General features: G+C 34.0%; 3 protein-coding genes across 6 annotated transcripts; 2 read left to right on the plus strand and 1 right to left on the minus strand.

Moving 5' to 3' along the window:
- Positions 1–424: 424 nt before the first annotated feature.
- On the plus strand, positions 425–4,868 carry LOC104761154 (mitochondrial intermediate peptidase, mitochondrial-like). 4 transcript variants are annotated; one of them, XM_010484189.3, is made up of 17 exons: positions 425–685; positions 892–973; positions 1,073–1,125; positions 1,228–1,282; positions 1,607–1,745; positions 1,839–1,893; positions 1,995–2,217; positions 2,433–2,528; positions 2,629–2,748; positions 2,840–2,965; positions 3,152–3,307; positions 3,453–3,569; positions 3,673–3,798; positions 3,893–3,960; positions 4,053–4,188; positions 4,293–4,458; positions 4,545–4,868. In XM_010484189.3, exons 1-17 carry the CDS (start codon positions 522–524, stop codon positions 4,781–4,783), a joined length of 2,121 nt encoding a protein of 706 aa, XP_010482491.2. In that variant the 5' UTR covers positions 425–521; the 3' UTR covers positions 4,784–4,868. The 4 variants fall into 4 exon arrangements, with proteins under 4 accessions (XP_010482491.2, XP_087355809.1, XP_087355810.1 ...); XM_087499683.1 differs by having other exon boundaries at positions 463–685; positions 892–1,003; XM_087499684.1 differs by having other exon boundaries at positions 466–685; positions 1,228–1,287.
- A 30-nt stretch (positions 4,869–4,898) lies between these two features.
- LOC104761153 (protein LPA2) lies at positions 4,899–6,386 on the plus strand. Its single transcript, XM_010484187.2, has 2 exons — positions 4,899–5,338; positions 6,011–6,386. The coding sequence occupies exons 1-2, from the start codon at positions 4,942–4,944 to the stop codon at positions 6,154–6,156; spliced, it is 543 nt and encodes a 180-aa protein (XP_010482489.1). The 5' UTR covers positions 4,899–4,941; the 3' UTR covers positions 6,157–6,386.
- Positions 6,387–8,929: 2,543 nt separating this feature from the next.
- LOC104761155 (protein EXORDIUM-like 3) lies at positions 8,930–10,527 on the minus strand. The gene has a single exon (XM_010484190.3). The coding sequence runs from the start codon at positions 10,133–10,135 to the stop codon at positions 9,122–9,124; it is 1,014 nt and encodes a 337-aa protein (XP_010482492.2). The 5' UTR covers positions 10,136–10,527; the 3' UTR covers positions 8,930–9,121.
- Positions 10,528–18,325: the final 7,798 nt, after the last annotated feature.

Below are 18,325 nucleotides of genomic sequence, written 5' to 3' on the forward strand. Positions count from 1 at the left end.
AACAGAGAAGTCTCTCCCCCTTTATACATATTCATAGATCGCATAATATATTAACTTTCCTTATGAGACGAACTGAAATAAGGAAAGTTGCTTTATCTCTTGAGTCGGCCGCTGGGCGAAGTGGAAGTTGGTTCTTCTCCTTCGAGGCTGGGCTTCCTCTGTCCGAATTGGGCTTAAATGACCTAATTGAGTTCTTAACTGGATTCTCAGTTAAATAACCAAATTGTCTTTCTGGTTTAGTTCGGTATGTCGGGGGTGTTAAATCCCGCACCAACAAAGACCCAAATGTAGAATGGTCTTTGAAAGATTAAGAAGTTCAATCTTTGTAATGTTTTGCTTGTAAAAAAAAACGACACATCAATTCACATTTTAGCCTTTCCAATGTTCTTTTTATTTTAGTTCGCGTCTCAAACGCCATGCCGTTTTTCATTATTTCAAAAACGGCAGCACATCGCTTTGTCCCCTACCAAAACCCTGAGCGCTTCCTCCGGACAAGCAAAGCCGCAAGAAGAAGCAGAGCAATGTGGAAGCTAACGCGGCGATTGCAGCCGCATATCAATCCGAACCGATGGGTAATCCGAAATTTCCGGAGCGGAGAGTCTGGAGACGCCACTGGTCTCTACGGCTTCGATCATCTTAAGACGGCTAAAGGGTTTCAGCGCTTCGTCGCTGATGCCATTGAAAGGTATGATTTTTATCAAATTAGTATATGTGTGCTTTGTCAAAATAAGCCATTGATATTGATGGGGATGGTATTGTAAGCTTAGTCATAATCATGGTGTGTGTGTGTGTTTCATTAGAGAGCTCTATTGTGGTTGTTTATACGGCTACTGTGCTGTGTTGTGAAGTTATTTGATTATTGAAGAAATGATTCTGGAACCATTGTCTTAGGTCTAGTGAGTTGGTGAGCTACATATCAGGAATGCCTTCGTCTCCAGAGATTATTAAAGCCATGGATGAGATATCAGACACGGTGGGGTTCTTGCTGCACTTATGTTACTTGGTACTAGCTCTTATGGTGCTTGTAGACTTTTAGTTACTGCTGTTTTTCTGAATTCGAAATATTTTGTAGGTTTGTTGTGTTGTTGACTCTGCTGAACTCTGTCGACAAACCCATCCTGACAGGTCTCTTTCTTTTTTTTCTAGTTCTGAGCTTCAATACTTGTTTTATAATGCTCTGTTGATATTTTTCTTAAACTTGTTTCCTTTGCTCTATTAATATGATAGGGAATTTGTTGAGGAAGCGAATAAAGCAGCAATTGAGATGAATGATTATCTACATGTGAGGTGACCAAGAATTTGCTCAGCTTTGATTTTCTTTCTTCGTTTTACGTGTTGGAATCTTGGAATGCCTATAACAAAGACATGAAAATTCCTCCATCTTTGAACATTTTGTTCTTGTTTGGATATGAATACGCACCTGTCCAAAAAGATCTGCAAATCAATATATTTTTCCTTTCAGCCGTAGAAACTTGAGGCATTTAATGTTAATCAAACTGAGGATATAACCTCTCTAGACTCTCATCCATGTCAGTAGAGTAGACAGAGTTGAGTCTATGTTTATTCTTGGCGATTTCTTAACTTTTTCTGCCTTATTGATGTTCAGCATCTTAACACAAACCATACTTTGTATGCTGCGGTGAAAAAGGCAGAGCAAGATTCTAACTTGCTTACCAAAGAAGCAAGTAGGACTGCACATCACCTCCGAATGGACTTTGAACGTGGTGGCATTCATCTAGACTCTGGTTTGTTATCTATTGCGGATATTTCTTTACCCTTTAGGCCTTTATAATGTGGCTGGTGTACCTGATGTTGAATGCCTCTTTTATTCTTTGCAGACAAGCTAGATAAAGTGAATAGCTTAACAACCAACATTTTTCAGTTATGCAGGGAGTGAGTACCCATGAATACACAAGTTTTGTTTCTATTGAAACTCTGATATTATAATGGTGCATTGTGCTGTTAGAGCTAACTTCCGTTTGATCTATATTCAGGTTCAGCGAAAACATTGCTGATGATCCAGGACATGTTGATATATTTCCAGCATCACGCATCCCTCGCCATATGCATCATCTTCTCAATCCTATCTATCGATCCACTGAAAGGGGTCAAAGAGGGGCTACAAGAGCAATGCATAAGTCGAAACAGAAGGGATTTCGAATAAATACTGATCAACGAACCCTTTCTTCCATTTTGCAATGGACATCAGACGAAGAGGTGCCTACTTTACCTATTTGTTCTATCTCCTTTTTAGGACATCCTTTTATAGATAGAGGTGGGAGATTAATCAGTTTCTCATTGGTTACAAGCGTTTTATAATAAAGTACCCCAGAGTGTATTAGAGACAGGGAAATGTGCTTTGAAGTTGCATTAATTATGCACCTACATCCATTTTTCTGTTGACTACTGTAATTCTATACCTCTATTTTCAGGTCAGAAAAATTGTATATATTCAAGGGAACTCTGTTCCTCATGCAAATCACGGAGTTCTTGAGAAGCTTATTGCTGCACGCCATGAGCTTGCCCAGGTTAGTACATATTCGTTGATGATGCTATGTAGTATATTCCCAGTGTTAAAATATTACATTTACTTTATGTAATAGCTTCTTTTCTTTTTGTTGCTGTCAGATAATGGGGTGTAATTCTTATGCTCACTTTATGGTCGAGCCAAACTTAGCAAAATCGCCAAAGGTTGTGACATCCTTCCTACAAGAACTGAGCAAGACAGTCAAATCAAAGGCAGACGAAGTAAGCTGACCTTTGCACTATATCTGGCATTTTTATTATGTTCTTGCTGTGGAAAATTGAGGTTCTAATAATCAGTATCCCATCCCTGTAGGAATACATAGCCATTAGAAACTTTAAAAGAGAGAAATGTGGTAACAAATCTGCAGAATTGGAGCCATGGGATGAGACTTACTATACTTCAATGATGAAATCCTCCGTCAATGATGTGGACACCGCTGTAAGTTGTTTTTATATTTTAATATCTGTCTAATGTGCTGCAGTATTATTATACTTATTTTTGTGCTGCAAAAGCACTTGGGTTTCTGTATCTTCCTTTAGGGATCTTTTGGTTATTTTTTCTCCCTCAAGAGAGACTGTTGCGAAGACTTCTCTCATCATGCTCTCTTTGGATATTCTTGTACAGGTTGTAGCATCATATTTTTCTCTGCCTCAATGTATTGAAGGCCTAAAACTGCTTGTTGAATCATTATTTGGTGCAACATTTCATACCATTCCGCTGGCCCCAGGTGAATCCTGGCACCCAGATGTGCTGAAATTGTCTCTTCATCACCCGGACGAGGTATGTTGGTTACAAAACTAAGATAATCCTTGCATATGTCTTGTAGATGCAAAAACAATAATGCTTCACACTCCGATTTTTTCATACCACAACATCTTTGTTCCCGTTCCCCCATGCTCACAAATCATGCAACTGTTTCTTGCAGGGTGATCTCGGGTATTTTTACCTTGACTTGTACTCTAGAAAAGACAAGTACTCAGGGTGTGCTAGCTTTGCAATCAGAGGAGGACGCAAGATTTCTGAGACAGAATACCAACTTCCTGTATGTTACTTAGTTATTTCCCATCATATCTTTAATCTTATGGCTAAAAATATGAAGATTGGCATATTCTTACACACTGGCTGTTGATCTAATTCAATTGCAGATTTTGGCTCTTGTTTGCAATTTTTCACGAGCTCGTGATTCATCAGTTGTGAAGCTTAATCACTCTGAAGTTGAAGTTTTGTTCCACGAATTCGGCCATGCTCTTCACTCTCTGCTCTCACGAACGGTGTTGTACAAATTTATCAATACAAGCTACGCATGGTCCATCCTCAAAATTTCGCTTTTGCTTTGCTGATTGATATGTTTTCTGGTTTTTGCAGGATTATCAACATTTTTCTGGTACCCGGGTGGCTCTTGACTTGGCAGAAATGCCTTCAAATCTATTTGAGTGAGTATAATTCCCAACGATGTAACTCTTTTTCAATACTGTTTCAATTTTGAGTTAGTGGTACATAATGAATTTGCTCATGCGTCCCTCAGGTACTATGCATGGGACTATCGCCTCCTGAAGAGATTTGCCCGGCATTACTCTACCGGTGAGATAATACCCGAGAAGTTATTGAACTCATTACAAGGAGCGAGGAACATGTTTGCAGCAACTGAACTGCAACGTCAGGTCTGCTTAATTGATTCACCGATCAAATAGGCTCTCAATGCAGGAAAAAAAAACAAATGTGGGTTAGAGAGATCAACGTCAATTTCTGTATGGGTTTTTTGTAGGTGTTTTATGCGCTGATTGACCAAATGCTGTTCGGGGAACAACCAGAGACAGCGAGAGATGTTAGCCATCTCGTGGCTGAACTGAAACGGCAACACACGAGCTGGAACCATGTCGAAGGAACTCATTGGCATATTCGATTCAGTCACCTACTTAACTATGGAGCAGGTAGTACATATCTATCTACATAAACGTCTTGAAAAAAATGCAATTTCGGAGATGTATCTTGAACTCTGGTGTATTTATGCATGCAGGGTACTATAGCTACCTATACGCCAAATGCTTTGCGTCAACAATATGGCAATCAATATGTGAAGAGGATCCTCTTTCGTTGAGCACAGGAAAATTGCTGAGAGAGAAGTTCTTCAAACATGGAGGAGCCAAAGATCCAGCTGAGCTTCTCACGGATCTAGCAGGCAAAGAGATCATTAGTATTCATGGTCAAGGCATTATCCCTGCAACCACAGGCCTTTTAAATGAGCTGAGACTATAAATGAACAAATATACTCTGTAAGACACTAACTTTTCAAATCTTTTTAGTTGATAGTGAAACAGCAAGCAGTTTGGTTTTGAGCAAACACCATGCCGTTTTGAGTGAAATATAATGATCACTGGATAATTTATTTCTATCGGATAAAAAAAAAAACCAAAATGGCGCTACAAATCCATTCTTCGTGTACCTTGGCCTCGAGACCTTATCATCTTCATCGTCTCTTCAGTACCAGAAACCCTAATTTCGCAATCAAATCTCAAAATCCCCAAATCGAAACGGAGGATCCAGCTCAACCGAAGAATTCTTCAAGCTCTTCCGGCGTAGGATTCGGTTCTGCGGCTAAGAAACTGAGTGCGGCGGATACATCAGGGAATAAGAAAGGGAAAGGGAAGAGAGTGGTGAATCGGCGTGCACCGGTGGAGAAACCGGTGTTTATGAGCGAAGAAGGAGCGGCGAAAGCAGAGGAGCAGAGACAGAACGAGAACGCGTTTCTTCTTACTTGGCTTGGGCTTGGTATCGTCATCCTTATCGAAGGACTCACACTAGCCGCTTCAGGTACTTCATTTAAAACGCATGCTGAAGATGATTATACGAATTTGGGCAGTTGCATATAACTGTGGGATCTTTAGCCGAGAACAATCATTAGGTTTGTTTATGGGATGTTGTAGCTTACGTTTGTTAAGTCAATGAGCTGAGGTTTAGCTAGAGAGATAACGGATGAGCCAAGTGTGAGCTCATTACGTTTGTTAAATCAAGAATTTATCGTGATTCTAGTTTCGTGATTGAGGTAATCTAAGATTTAGCTAGAGAGATAACAACTGATCAAGAATCATAGAAGAGTGATGGTTTGGTCATAACTCATAACTTGACAGGCTTGCCTCGCTTGTATCGGAAACCTAAGTGTGTATCTGTATTAGACTCACTTTCATGCTTAGACTATATCTCTGATAGTTGAGCTTTGTCATCTTACTTAATGTTACATCACTTTATAAGGTGATTATGTGTGATCTGTGGTCTGATTCTTTTGTTGTGAAAACAAAGCTTGGTCTGATGCTTTTATGGGTACAAAATAGAATGTGGGACTGGTTACAGCCAGAGTAAACAACTGTTTTTCTTTTCGACTTATACATATAATAGTTGAGAATAGAATTCACAGAAGATAGAATTGAGGGGGATAGTGATACACAGTTATTGAAAACTATATTGTGTTTGTTTTGGGCTCTGCAGGCTTCCTCCCTGAAGAATTGGATAAGTTTTTTGTGAAGTATGTGTATCCAGTGTTCACTCCATCGGTTGTATTATTTGTGGCTGGGACAACTGCATATGGAGTTCTTAAGTACATACAGAATGAGAAAATGAAGGGTCAAGAGTGATACTATACAAATATTCGAGCTAGACCATATGAATAGAGAGAGAGATTGGTTTCAAAACCTGTGTGTTGCAAGTGGAGTGGATACTCTTAAGGATGGTTTCACTTTGGTTATGCGATCCAAAAAGAAGAGTTTGTGTATTGAGATCTGACCTTAGTCGTTATATATGCAGAGAGTTGGTTATGTAAAATGAAAATCAGTTTGATGTTATTCAGGTGCCATTTTCATTTTAATCCTCAACAAAAATGAAAAATCAAGAGTCAAACCATAAATGTTATGTCTAGTTGCCATGAATACCAGAGAAAAGCTCACGGGCCGGCCTGACCTGACCAGTCATGGTAGGGCGTACCGATTTATCTCTCTGGACATATATATTAGGGGCAGATCCGGTCTATTCAGTACTAAACCTGCTACATTGTCACAGCTTGGACAGTTTGGTTTCGGTTCCAAGAATATCGAGTTTTTATTACCAATCCCTCTCTACTTGTACATTCTTAAACACCAAGGCTGTAAAGCAAACATGGCTACAAGAGTCTGTTATACAAATGGACCGGAACAAAAGAATACTTGACCAAAATGAACAAGTCCGAGTCTTCTTGTTCCCTCTAAAAGTAAAAAGTTCTTTTAAGGGAGATAACTAATATAAACACAACATAATAATGATGAATCACCAAAATTTGGGGGTGAAAGTCAAGTATTGGGGCCCTAATAGGAGGCGCCGCTAAGTCCCTCGCTCCCACTATCAAGACATCGTGCTATTGATTTGCTCATTTGTTATCATTGTTTTGATGTTTGATTATCATGAGGTTGATTCTCGTCTCTTCTTTTTCTATAAAAAGTTTCTTTTGTTGTTTTTTTGTTTATTTGTAATATTCCCTCGGTCTCACAAAGATTCGTATGTTTATAACTTTTTATACATTTTAAGAAAACAATGATTATTGAGTTTAAATATATTTTTTTTCTTTGACTAAAGAGATATTATTTAATTTTAAACCAATAACAATTCAAAATTTTAAATATTTTCAATAATTACTTCTTGAAGTTTACAAAATATCAATTTTTATGAGACAAAAAAATATCTCAAAACATCAATCTTTATAAGACACAAAAGAGTATTAACTAGTACTATATACGTAGCTTCTTTTCAAAGTCTCTCGTCTAAGTTTGCGGACTTGTAGTTGTAGACTTCTCTCTTCACTTAAATTGACATCCAACTACACTACTACTACTTCCTTTGACCCTTTTGTATCAAGGCTTTGATTTTTTCTTCTATATTGGTTTTGATTTAGAAAACATTATGACTGTAAACTATTGCAACATTTCTTTTTTGTTGTTCTTTAATTTGACTTCTTATTATAAAAAAAAAAAAAGCATCAACCTTAAGCTCAGGTAACACACCCACTAATAAATACTTGTGAATTCAATGTAACGATACGTAGAGCTACTATCGTCCCTGTTGAAAGACCACCATCAATGTATCTTTCAAAGAAAAGTGGCGTTGAATGCAATAACAAAATACTGACTACATTACAGGCGTATGCATTCATGATTTCATGTACTCAAAATTGTTAGATACTTATAGCAACACTAACAAAACTCTTATGATGAAAAAACTGCTCGACGAGTTCCTTTTACATTTTCTTTTTTCTCTTTATCTTTTTTCTCCAATTTCATTTTCATACATTAAAGACACTTTAATCATGTGAATAATTTGCTCTCTTTTACTTTGGATTGAGAGAATGGTAATTGTGTTTCAGACAACTTGTCTGACTCTGGTAAAAGTTTATGTGGTGCTTCAACTCTGTAAACTGTAGTAAGTTTTTTTCTTTGTACCATTTAAATGTAATGATACTGACAACTATAAAACAAGATTGCATCTGTGAAAAAAAGAAGTAAAAAACAAAAGTAAACAATAAGATTGCCTCAAATCAGGGTAAATAAGTTATGATTGTCTAAGGTGAAAAAAAAAATCCAAAAAAAAAAACAAACATTAAAAGGACAATTATGTTAGGTTTGGATCTTTCACCTACCCTTCTTCTCACACTCACACTCCTCAAAAAAATATCTCCTTACATATCATGATTTATCCTCTTGTCTTCTGTTTTCGTTTTCTTACACTTTTTTTCCAACTTGATGGTGTCTTGAGAAAATATCTCCCAATAAATTTCAAAACCACACATAAATATTTACTTAACTATTAGACCCAATAAACGATATGCTACATTGATATATACATCTTTCTGCGCTAGCTCCAAACAGTTTTACATAATCTTGACATTAAACCCATTTACATACATAACTTAAGTTTATGGTTTACAACTAACTATGTCATTTTCGAGCTATGCGTGATGAACATAAGCGTTCTCACGAGGATTATAGTTTTAGAACAAACATAAACATTAAAACTTATGATCTTAATCTAATTACATTTGCAATTAGTATTTTCCGTGATGATCAGCCATAATCCTCAAATATGGAATAAGTTTAGTTATCATGAACATTTTGAAAACTTTTTTTTCCAAAATATTAAAATCAACGTTTATAATTGCAAATTTGCAATCATTATGCAATATCTGAATTTTTGAAATGATTAACGAAACAAAAACCAATTATGTTAATAATCAAAAAGATAACTTTTGTCTTTTGTTAAGATAACTCGTGCAAAATTCAACCCAATTGAAATAAACTCATACTTAGTTAAGCCTTTAGATATATTTCGCATTAAGACTGGATTTGTTTCAACAAAAATAAGAAAGGTAAGCAACATATGCGACTCTTTTTCACATAATCAAGCAACTTAAATAACACTATCATTTAACTAATTTTTTTAATAATGCATCGACACACAAATCCCATTCTTGGTCATATTTTTTCCACATCGTCGAGCTCATATGCAGAAAGACAAAATTATCCTTCCCAAAATACAAATTAAACACAAACCAAACCATTTTCACTTCACTTCTCGCTACTAATCAAGCGCATTGGGTCCGGTACAGTAACTAACCACGTGGCTCCATAACCACTGGATCAAATACCGCCGTCGGATCCCATTTACATTATACGTGGCACCACGATGATCGTTCAACATCTGTCCTGTGTACGAACCACCACCTCCCGTTCCATAAATACCCTCACAAAGATCCGCTATCTCAACCGGAGCCACCGGGTCGGGTCCTGCGTACCAAGCGTTAACCAACGGGTTCGTCGCCAGCTCAGCAATCTCGTGAGCTATCACACTTATCATCCCATCTACTCCGATGTCACCGTTCGGCGATTTAACCGGTTTTAATCCCGGTATATACTCCGGTACAGCGAACGGATAAGCACAGACTCCGGGACAAAGCTTCGCCGAGTTCCCAACCCAAGCGTACGGCAACGTGAATCCAACGATCGACGGGAACGTGAAGTAGTGGAATCCACAGACCTGGCCGCAAAAATCTTGGACGTAGACATCATCGGCGGTGAGGAGGAGATACAAACCGCTCTTGGGATTAACCGGCAACGGCCGAGATCTAGAACCGACGGCGGATTTGATCACAGACTGAATCGATAACCGGGTGAGCGATTTGCCGTGAGAATAAAACCGGTCGTTTTTTTCTTCGCCGAGACGAACTGTACCGGTAATGTTAGATCCGGTTTGGTCAGTGTAAAGCTGTACGGTTTTCCACCAACCGGAGACAGAAGGGTGTTTGGATCCAACGGCTGAGATAGAGTTGATGAACTCGCGGATGATTTTTTTCTGGGATTTTTGCCACGTGCCGTACCAGATTGGGTGGACGGTGATGTTGTTGGTTAGGACAGGACCCATGTGGTAACGGAGGCGGACGAGGTTTGATGAGCCTTCGAATTTTTTAGAAGAGCCGAAGATTTGATCGGAGCCGTTGGTTTTAGGTGGGTATGGACGGTATCCGGTAACTTGTGCCGGTGATGTTAAGAGAACCGTAAGTACTGTGAGGGTGAGGATCACCGGAACTGAATGCATGTTTTTTTTCTTTCTTTTTTTTTTCAAGGGATTGGGTGAAAAAAAGTAAATAATAATTGGAATGAATGAGAGAAGATGAAGAAAAAAATTAAAAGAGAAAAATTTGAACTGGTGGACCGACTTGTCTGAAGAGTAGAGATAGGGAGTGTCAAGTAAGGTGTATATATAGCATTATTTAATTCATTTTTACATTTTGTTATAAAATTAAAATTTAATTTGCTTTTGGCTCATTCATCCCAAAATAGAGCTTTTTAATTTGTTTGTTTTAGATGGAGGTTAAGGACTTCTAAGATTGCTTTTGGTAGCCACAATATCCTTGTGGTATGAGTTTGTATCGTTTTTGTTGTAATTAATCATAATAGCCATATTTGAAAAAAAAAAAAAAAAAGATAAGAAAACATAGGAGTATTTTCAGTTTTTTTTTTCATAGTTAAATTGTCAAACTGCTTTAGATCACACTGGAAATATTTTGGTTGGTTTGTTATAAATGTTTAGAATAAGTATATCACATAGAGACAAGCACAATGTGGTTATGAAATATTGTAATGAAAAAATGAGATTTGTATTTCAACTAATTGATTTGTTAATGGGTGAAATGGAAATTATTATTAAAGTTATAAAAAATGTAAGTAGAGAATAGAAAATAAATGTTTTTAAGAATTTAAGGAGTAGAATGTGCATAGAGAAATGGTGTCGAAAAAAAAAGGGGTAATGGAGGACAGATGAGAGAGATGGAAAAAGTGAGGTGGACAAGTAGGACCTGTAATAATAACACGCGGCGTCGTTAATAGCCGTCCGATTATTTTTTCATCTGACGTTATCGATCAAACCCTCGTTTTTGTTCTTTTGGTTTCCCCATTGCGCGGGAAATCTTATTCGTTTTCTTGCAAGGGTAAATATGAAATTTTCACTCTCAACTATTTTCTCATTTTTTTCCTGAGGTATGGGACCTCACTTTTCAGAATTACTAATATATTAAAATAAAAAAATAAAAAATGGACCACCACGAGTTTTGGAAAAAACACTCTTTGTAAGTGTTTAAAAAAGAAAAAATTGATATGTGTATTTGTTATTTGTCGTTTTTGGGCAACTTGAAAGGATAGTAAATGAATAGGAATATCGTCGTGAACTAATAAGACCACTAATAACTAAATTGGCTTTTTGTTTTTAATACCCAAAAATATGTTTTGTGTTTTCAATATTACTCTAATTCGGTTTTCCATCTAAATATATATCAGTGCGACATGTTGTTCGAAGAAGTCAATGACACATCAAATTAGGCTTGAAGATAAGGCGATATATATCGCTTTAATTTTTCAACACAAACTTTGGTATGATAGCAGTTCTGTTACTCGTAGCGATTGTATCGTGTCATCATCACCAACGATAGTTTTATGTGATTGTGGCGTGCAGTTTTTCACTCCTGATATGAAGTTGATCGGACGTTAATTAGCGACAGGCTTCGGAACATGATTAATGAATTACTAGATAAATGACTAATCAACACCGGATCATTGAGAGAATGACCTTAATTAAATTAGTTGAAACCGAGTTAAACAATATACCTAAGCTTGAATATATTGAGAGAATGATTGTAATCGCTAATCGCTATCAGCAATAGTATGCAAGATTGAAAATCCTGTCACCCAAACAAGTAGGCAGCTATGATCCAGATTATTGAGGCATTTTTTTGGCTTTAGCTAATTTTATTTTAAAAGTTACCATCAACAATATAGTACCTTGTAATGAATACGATAAATTAAGAAGATAAATAACAATAAAATTGATTTAGTCACCTATATGTTTCACAATACTATAAAAGAGGATATACCATCCATTAACTCAATATCTATCATAGTTAACCTGAAAGTCTTGAACCCTAACAACAAAAAACCTACCTAGACTTGTGGTTTTACGTAGATACCAAATGTCCACGACTACAACTCTACAAGTTCAGAGCTCAATTATATTATAAATCTCAATAATGCACTAATATGGTAGGAGAAAATTTGGGAACAAGTAGCTAGCTAGAAAACCCTAACCACGATTTCTACACCATATCTATTATTCCAATTTTCTTAATAATAATAAATAAACGTCAGAATTTTCTACGTTAGTAATACATAAAAGAACAAAAAAAAAAAAAAAAAGTTAAAGAATTAGGGACACATGAGCACGGATGCTACTATATACGAGGTGGTGCTGGTGTGAATCACTGTATCCCATAAGTGCCGTAATTCGCATTTGAAGTTTTCCGATGAGAATATTTAAGCTTTGAATAGTTGTACAGTATGCTCCGGATTAAAATTAGACTAGTCTGCATTTAATTTATCATTCATCATTGCATACCAGTATGCATTTGTTGCATACTAAAAATTTTACAACTCCATACCATTGTAAATTCACTATTGGTCTGCATTTTTCATTCTGCTCCTCAAAAGCTCCATATTAATATAAACTATACTAATTTGCTCTATACCACAGTCCAATGTTTTGCATACCAATATTGCATTATCCGATTTACACCATACCGTACAACCATTCAAAACCTTAGAATTTCGGTTTGTATATTATACTACTAGTTTCACCATTTTTAAAACCATCACAAAAACAGAAAAAAATATATTCCGATAACCCAAAAAGACATTAAAAAATCGGATATTAGCTGTTCGTTTGTCCTCGTCAGCATATTCCACTAAAATCTACGAACAAAACATCGGTTTTTATCTTTTGAAAATTTTATTAAAATATTATCCAAAATAAATGTGAGAAAATAAATAAATGAAAAACAAAACCTGGGAAGGATAAGGAGGGATGGGCCCTGTCTCAATCGCGGAGCGAATTGCGCGGCTCTCTTGTCAATGTTTATTGATGTGAACACTTTTTACTTCACTTTTTTTTTTTTTTTTTTTAAACTTTAAAAAACAGATTATTATTATTATTTCCTTTGTAAAATGGGGGAGTTTGTCTATAAAAATCCGTATAAAATTAATATATATATAGTCAGCAAAGCAGTAAAAAGGAATCGTACAGCTGAGATTGAAAGCTCTCTGCTCAAAATTGGTCCACTTTAAAAATTTTATTTTGGGGTTAGGGGGAGGGGGGGTCTCACTTTTACTTGGTTTACACTGACGTTACGGTGACACAGAAGGACAACCACTGACGACACCTGGCATATATGTGGATTTATACGCTGACCTGGCACAGTGTTGACTCCTTGTTTTTAATCGACACGTCATCGTAGTGTGAAAGAGACAGACGTCGCGTGAATTTTGCGGGACTTTTTTTTTCTAACTCCAGCGCGTCAAGGATACGCTCCGGTCCATCATCGATACTTTTTTTTTGTTTGGTCGTGTGCATTAAATTGGTTTCATAATGTAAATTTTGTGTAGACCACTAGACATTAGAGTTGGTGTTTTATAAATTTTTGTAACGTACAATTTGCCAATTGACTTTCTTTTTTTTTTTTTTTTTTTGTTAAAAACCAATTGACTTTCTTCACAATGAGCTTTTTTCTTTTCACGTTTTCACATTCGTGAATAGTTCAGTATTTATCTAATTAAGATTTCTGATGAAACATATAATAGGTAGCTTAGCTGGATTGGGTTCTTGTACGATGTTTTTTTTTCAGAGATTTATATAGTTCATATGTCAACATTTAGGCTATTACTAGCATTCAGGTCTGAAAAAAATAATATTCATCCGTTCTTTACCAATGTTCAAAATGACATCATTTTATCTATTGTGTGACAAGAGCGACCTACTCATGCCCACACAAAAAATATCTATGTAAAAATCGAGTGGATACGGTGAATATATATTTATCGTGAGTTTTGCTGTTTGGACCTTTTGTATTTGCTATCAATATTTTTCACTCAAGAGTCGAGATTTAATTTGTATGTATTTGCTTATTTTGAACTTTTATGTCGTAAATGTTGGGATCAATAATTTAAGGTGACAGAGGCGTGACCCACATGAGTGATTTATTTACACTGCTTCGGTTAAACCACAAACAATTTAATTTTTGTTTGCCCAAGCAATTGAAATAGATAATGTACGCAGCACCATTAATATTTTATAAACCACGAGTAGACAAAATATTTCAGGAGATCTTTTCGACATAATATAGCTCTTGGAAACAGATTACTAGTCCATTAATTTTACTATGAAAAATCTTGTTTCTATTCTGAATATACATCTTATTCGAAGAAATCATCAACCCAAACAATTGTATATCTTCAATACATGTGTTATAAGTAAACCTTTATATAAACTAGGTACTGTCCCGCAAATATGAGTGGGTTGTTGTATTAGTTATGTTAATTCATTTTAGTTTATGTAATAATAATAAAACTATTAGAATTTTATGAGAAATTTTTTAAATAATTTGTTTAAAAATGATATTTCTGAAAAATGAGTTTGAAAATAATGTATTTTTGAAATTCTCCCTAAAAATACATATATAACAAACAAATTTTGTAAATGTCAATAATACACTTTATTAATTCAAATCATACAATATCAAAATATATCATTTATTTAAAAACTATTGTTAATGATAAAAATATTAATTTACTATGATATTCAAAATTTACCTAAAATATTTAATAATTAAATTCCAAAATTAATTTTTAGGGAGAATTAAATATATTTTCTATAAAATCATATGAAATGCAATAAAAACATCCCAAAGATTAATTTATTTTTTAATCTTTTTTTATATTCAACTTATTGCTAGGTAAAATTTTATCGAATTATTCTTTCTAGTAAAATTTTGGAAATGGAATATCAAATTGTGTTTTATATAGAAAATCATTAAATTAAAATTTTTTGAATTAAATAAACATTATAATGATCTTTATACAATTATATTTTGGATCACAAGAACTAAATATAATGATTACAATTTTTTTGGAGGTAGGAGAGAGTTAAAAATTTTATTTAATAATTCGATTATAATAGTTTATTTTGTTAAAACATTGCATACTTTCAAAAATAAAATAAATATACATGAATGAAGATGATTTTTTTAGCTTCATTCCCTCATTGGGCTTTGATCGAAATTTAGTATTGTTGAATCTGCATCTATAATTATTTTTTACAGCCACCAAAATTTTATTATACATATGTAATTAAAAATTAAAAACTAATCAGAAGACAAAGAAGGGAGGAAGAAATACATAAACAAAAAAACATTTGAACAAAATAAGATAAATCTAACAAAATATATAATCACACTCTTATCATGAGTTATGAACCCATGCAAGAACATAAACAAAACAAAAAAAAATTTAGAATTTGAGAGATGGTGGATGATGATGTGAGAATGGTTATTAAAAGGATTTCAAGGGATGGAAGTTACATTTTTAAAATAATTTATTATACATATGTAATTGAAAATTAAAAATAATAAGAAGACAAAGAAGGAAGGAAGAAATACATAAAAACAAAGAAATAAATTTTGAACAAAATAAGATAAATCTAATAAAATATATATTCACACTCTTACCATGTGTTTTGAACCCAAGCAAGAACATAAATATATATATATATATATATATATATTTAGAATTTGAAATATATTTGATGATGATATGAGAATGGTTATTTATAAGATTTCAAAAGATGGAAGTTACATTTCTAAAATAATTTATTACACATATGTAATTGAAAATTAAATAATAAGAAGACAGAGAAGGAAGGAAGAAACACATAAAAAAAACAAAATATAAGATAAATCTAACAAAATATATAATCACACTTTTACCATGAGTTTTGAACCCATGCAAGAACATAAACCAAACAAAGAAAATATTTAGAATTTGAGATAGTGGTGGATGATGATGTGAGAATTGTTATTTATAAGATTTCAAGGGATGAAAGTTACATTTCTAAAATAATTTAATTAGAGGAGTTACAGTTATAATTTATAGTGTGTTTGAATGAAAATGAATGGAAAAATAGTCAATTCATATTTATGTAATTTCAGTTACAATTTAGTAGTAAAATGTGAATTTAAATTATAGATTAATGTACAAAATTATATTTTTACTTAATTTAAAATAAATATTATTTTTTAGAAGTTGTTTTACAGCCACCAAAAATTTATAATACATATGTAATTGAAAATTAAAAATATAAGAAGACAAATAAAGAAGGAAAAATACCTAAAAACTAAGAAATAAATTTGAACAAAATATAAGAGAAATCTAAAAAAGTATATAATCACACTCTTACCATGAGTTTTGAACCCATGCAAGAACATAAACAAAACAAATAATATTTAGAATATGAGATATGGTGGATGAGGACCGACGTACTATTTCCCCCTCAGAACTATCATATCGTGCTAGTTTCCCATCGATCTTTGCCTTCTTACTAGTTCTCCTCCGGACTTATATCCTCCGACTATTTCCCCCCGAATCCATACTTCTGCGCCTATTTCTCCATCGAACTGGGTTTACACTGTTTTGAGTCTAAACCCGATAGAAACCCATGTTAAACCGGTATAAATCATGAGCAATTTCTCAAAATCATGAGCAATGTCTCTAGATCTTAGCAACCTATATAACATTAAAGAAAACATATAAATTAAATTTGAAAATAAATGAATTGCTTGTCGTAGAATATTACTCTCGACAGACTTAATAAACCTAACCTGGCTGACCCTCCCTTGCTGCACATCAGTAAGATACAACAAGCAAAAGACTCATCCTTTGATATGACCCACAAATCTCAAAAAAGAAGGTAAAAAAAAAAAAAAAGAATAAGCAATGAACGACGTCCAACCACCATATCGTAAAGGTAGTTATAATGACACAAAGATATCAGCTCAACAACAATGTCGTCAACACTAGAGAACATGGCTGGGTTTCACAACTTTGCGTATCTCCATATACTTTGTTCAATGTCTGTTTTTTTTACTTCCCTTACGCTTTTGTTTTTGTCAGTCTTCTGTTCTTCATTCACAACCAAAGTCAACTGTCGGTACTCCTGCATACATCGCTCCAGAGGTACTGCTTCGTCAGGAATATGATGGCAAGGTAAAGGAGGCTTTAAAGAATTGCATATGTAGTCTTCTTTTTTCCCATGGATGAATAACTAATGATCGAGTGTTACAAAAATACCAGATTGCAGATGTATGGTCATGCTGTGTAACCTCATATGTCATGTTGGTTGGAGCTTACCCGTTCGAGGATCCAGAAGAGCCGTGAGAATGGTTATTTATAAGATTTCAAGGGATGGAAGTTACATTTCTAAAATAATTTATTATATATATGTAATTGAAAATTAAAAATAATAAGAATACAAAGAAGGAAGGAAGAAATACATAAAACAAAGAAATAAAATTGTATAAATTATATAAACACATTATTACTATGAGTTTTGAACCCAAGCAAGAGCATAAACAAGACAAAGAAAATATTTAGGATTCTAGATATAGTGAATGATGATGTGAGAATGATTATATATGGGATTCCAAAGGGTTGAAAGTTACATTTATAATATAATTTAATTAGATGAGTTACAATTATGATTTATAATGTGTTGGAATGAAATGAATGGTCAAAAAAATAGTCAATTTATAATTTATGTAATTTCAGTTACAATTAGTAGTAAAATGTGAGTTTAAAGTATAGATTATTGTACATTATTACATTTTTATTTAATTTAAAATAATTATTAATTTTAAAAAACTTAAATGCTAAATGGACTAATAAGGAGAAAGTGAAACCTTACTTTTATATATATGATTCATAAATTTTTCAAAAAACAACAACATCAAGTTTATAACTTATAAACCCAAAACAATCACACCAGTATATCAAGGAGATCCAATGATAAAATTTGAAGAATAAATGTATAACTTATATACTATTAATCAGATTATACATAAATTGCTAAAATTAAGTTTCAATTATGCATACATAGCATGGCAAGGATTCTTATCTTACCTAGTGCTCAATAACAATGTTTTTTGGGCCTTTATCATTTTACTAGAGCCCATCTTTATTACTCTCGCTTCACGAAATATAGTTTAAAGCCCAATTTGGAGAATATGATTCGAATTAGTCTAATCGTTTATTACTACTTTTATGATTTGCGAAAATATTAAAGGAAATAAAGTAACGATACTTTTGTGAATTTTCAGCATTAATTTTGATTATTAATGGCATTAGTTTTTTTTTT

Source organism: Camelina sativa, chromosome 18 (genome assembly GCF_030686135.1).
Source record: "Camelina sativa cultivar CO46 ecotype springtype chromosome 18, ASM3068613v1".
Classification (NCBI taxonomy): domain Eukaryota; kingdom Viridiplantae; phylum Streptophyta; class Magnoliopsida; order Brassicales; family Brassicaceae; genus Camelina; species Camelina sativa.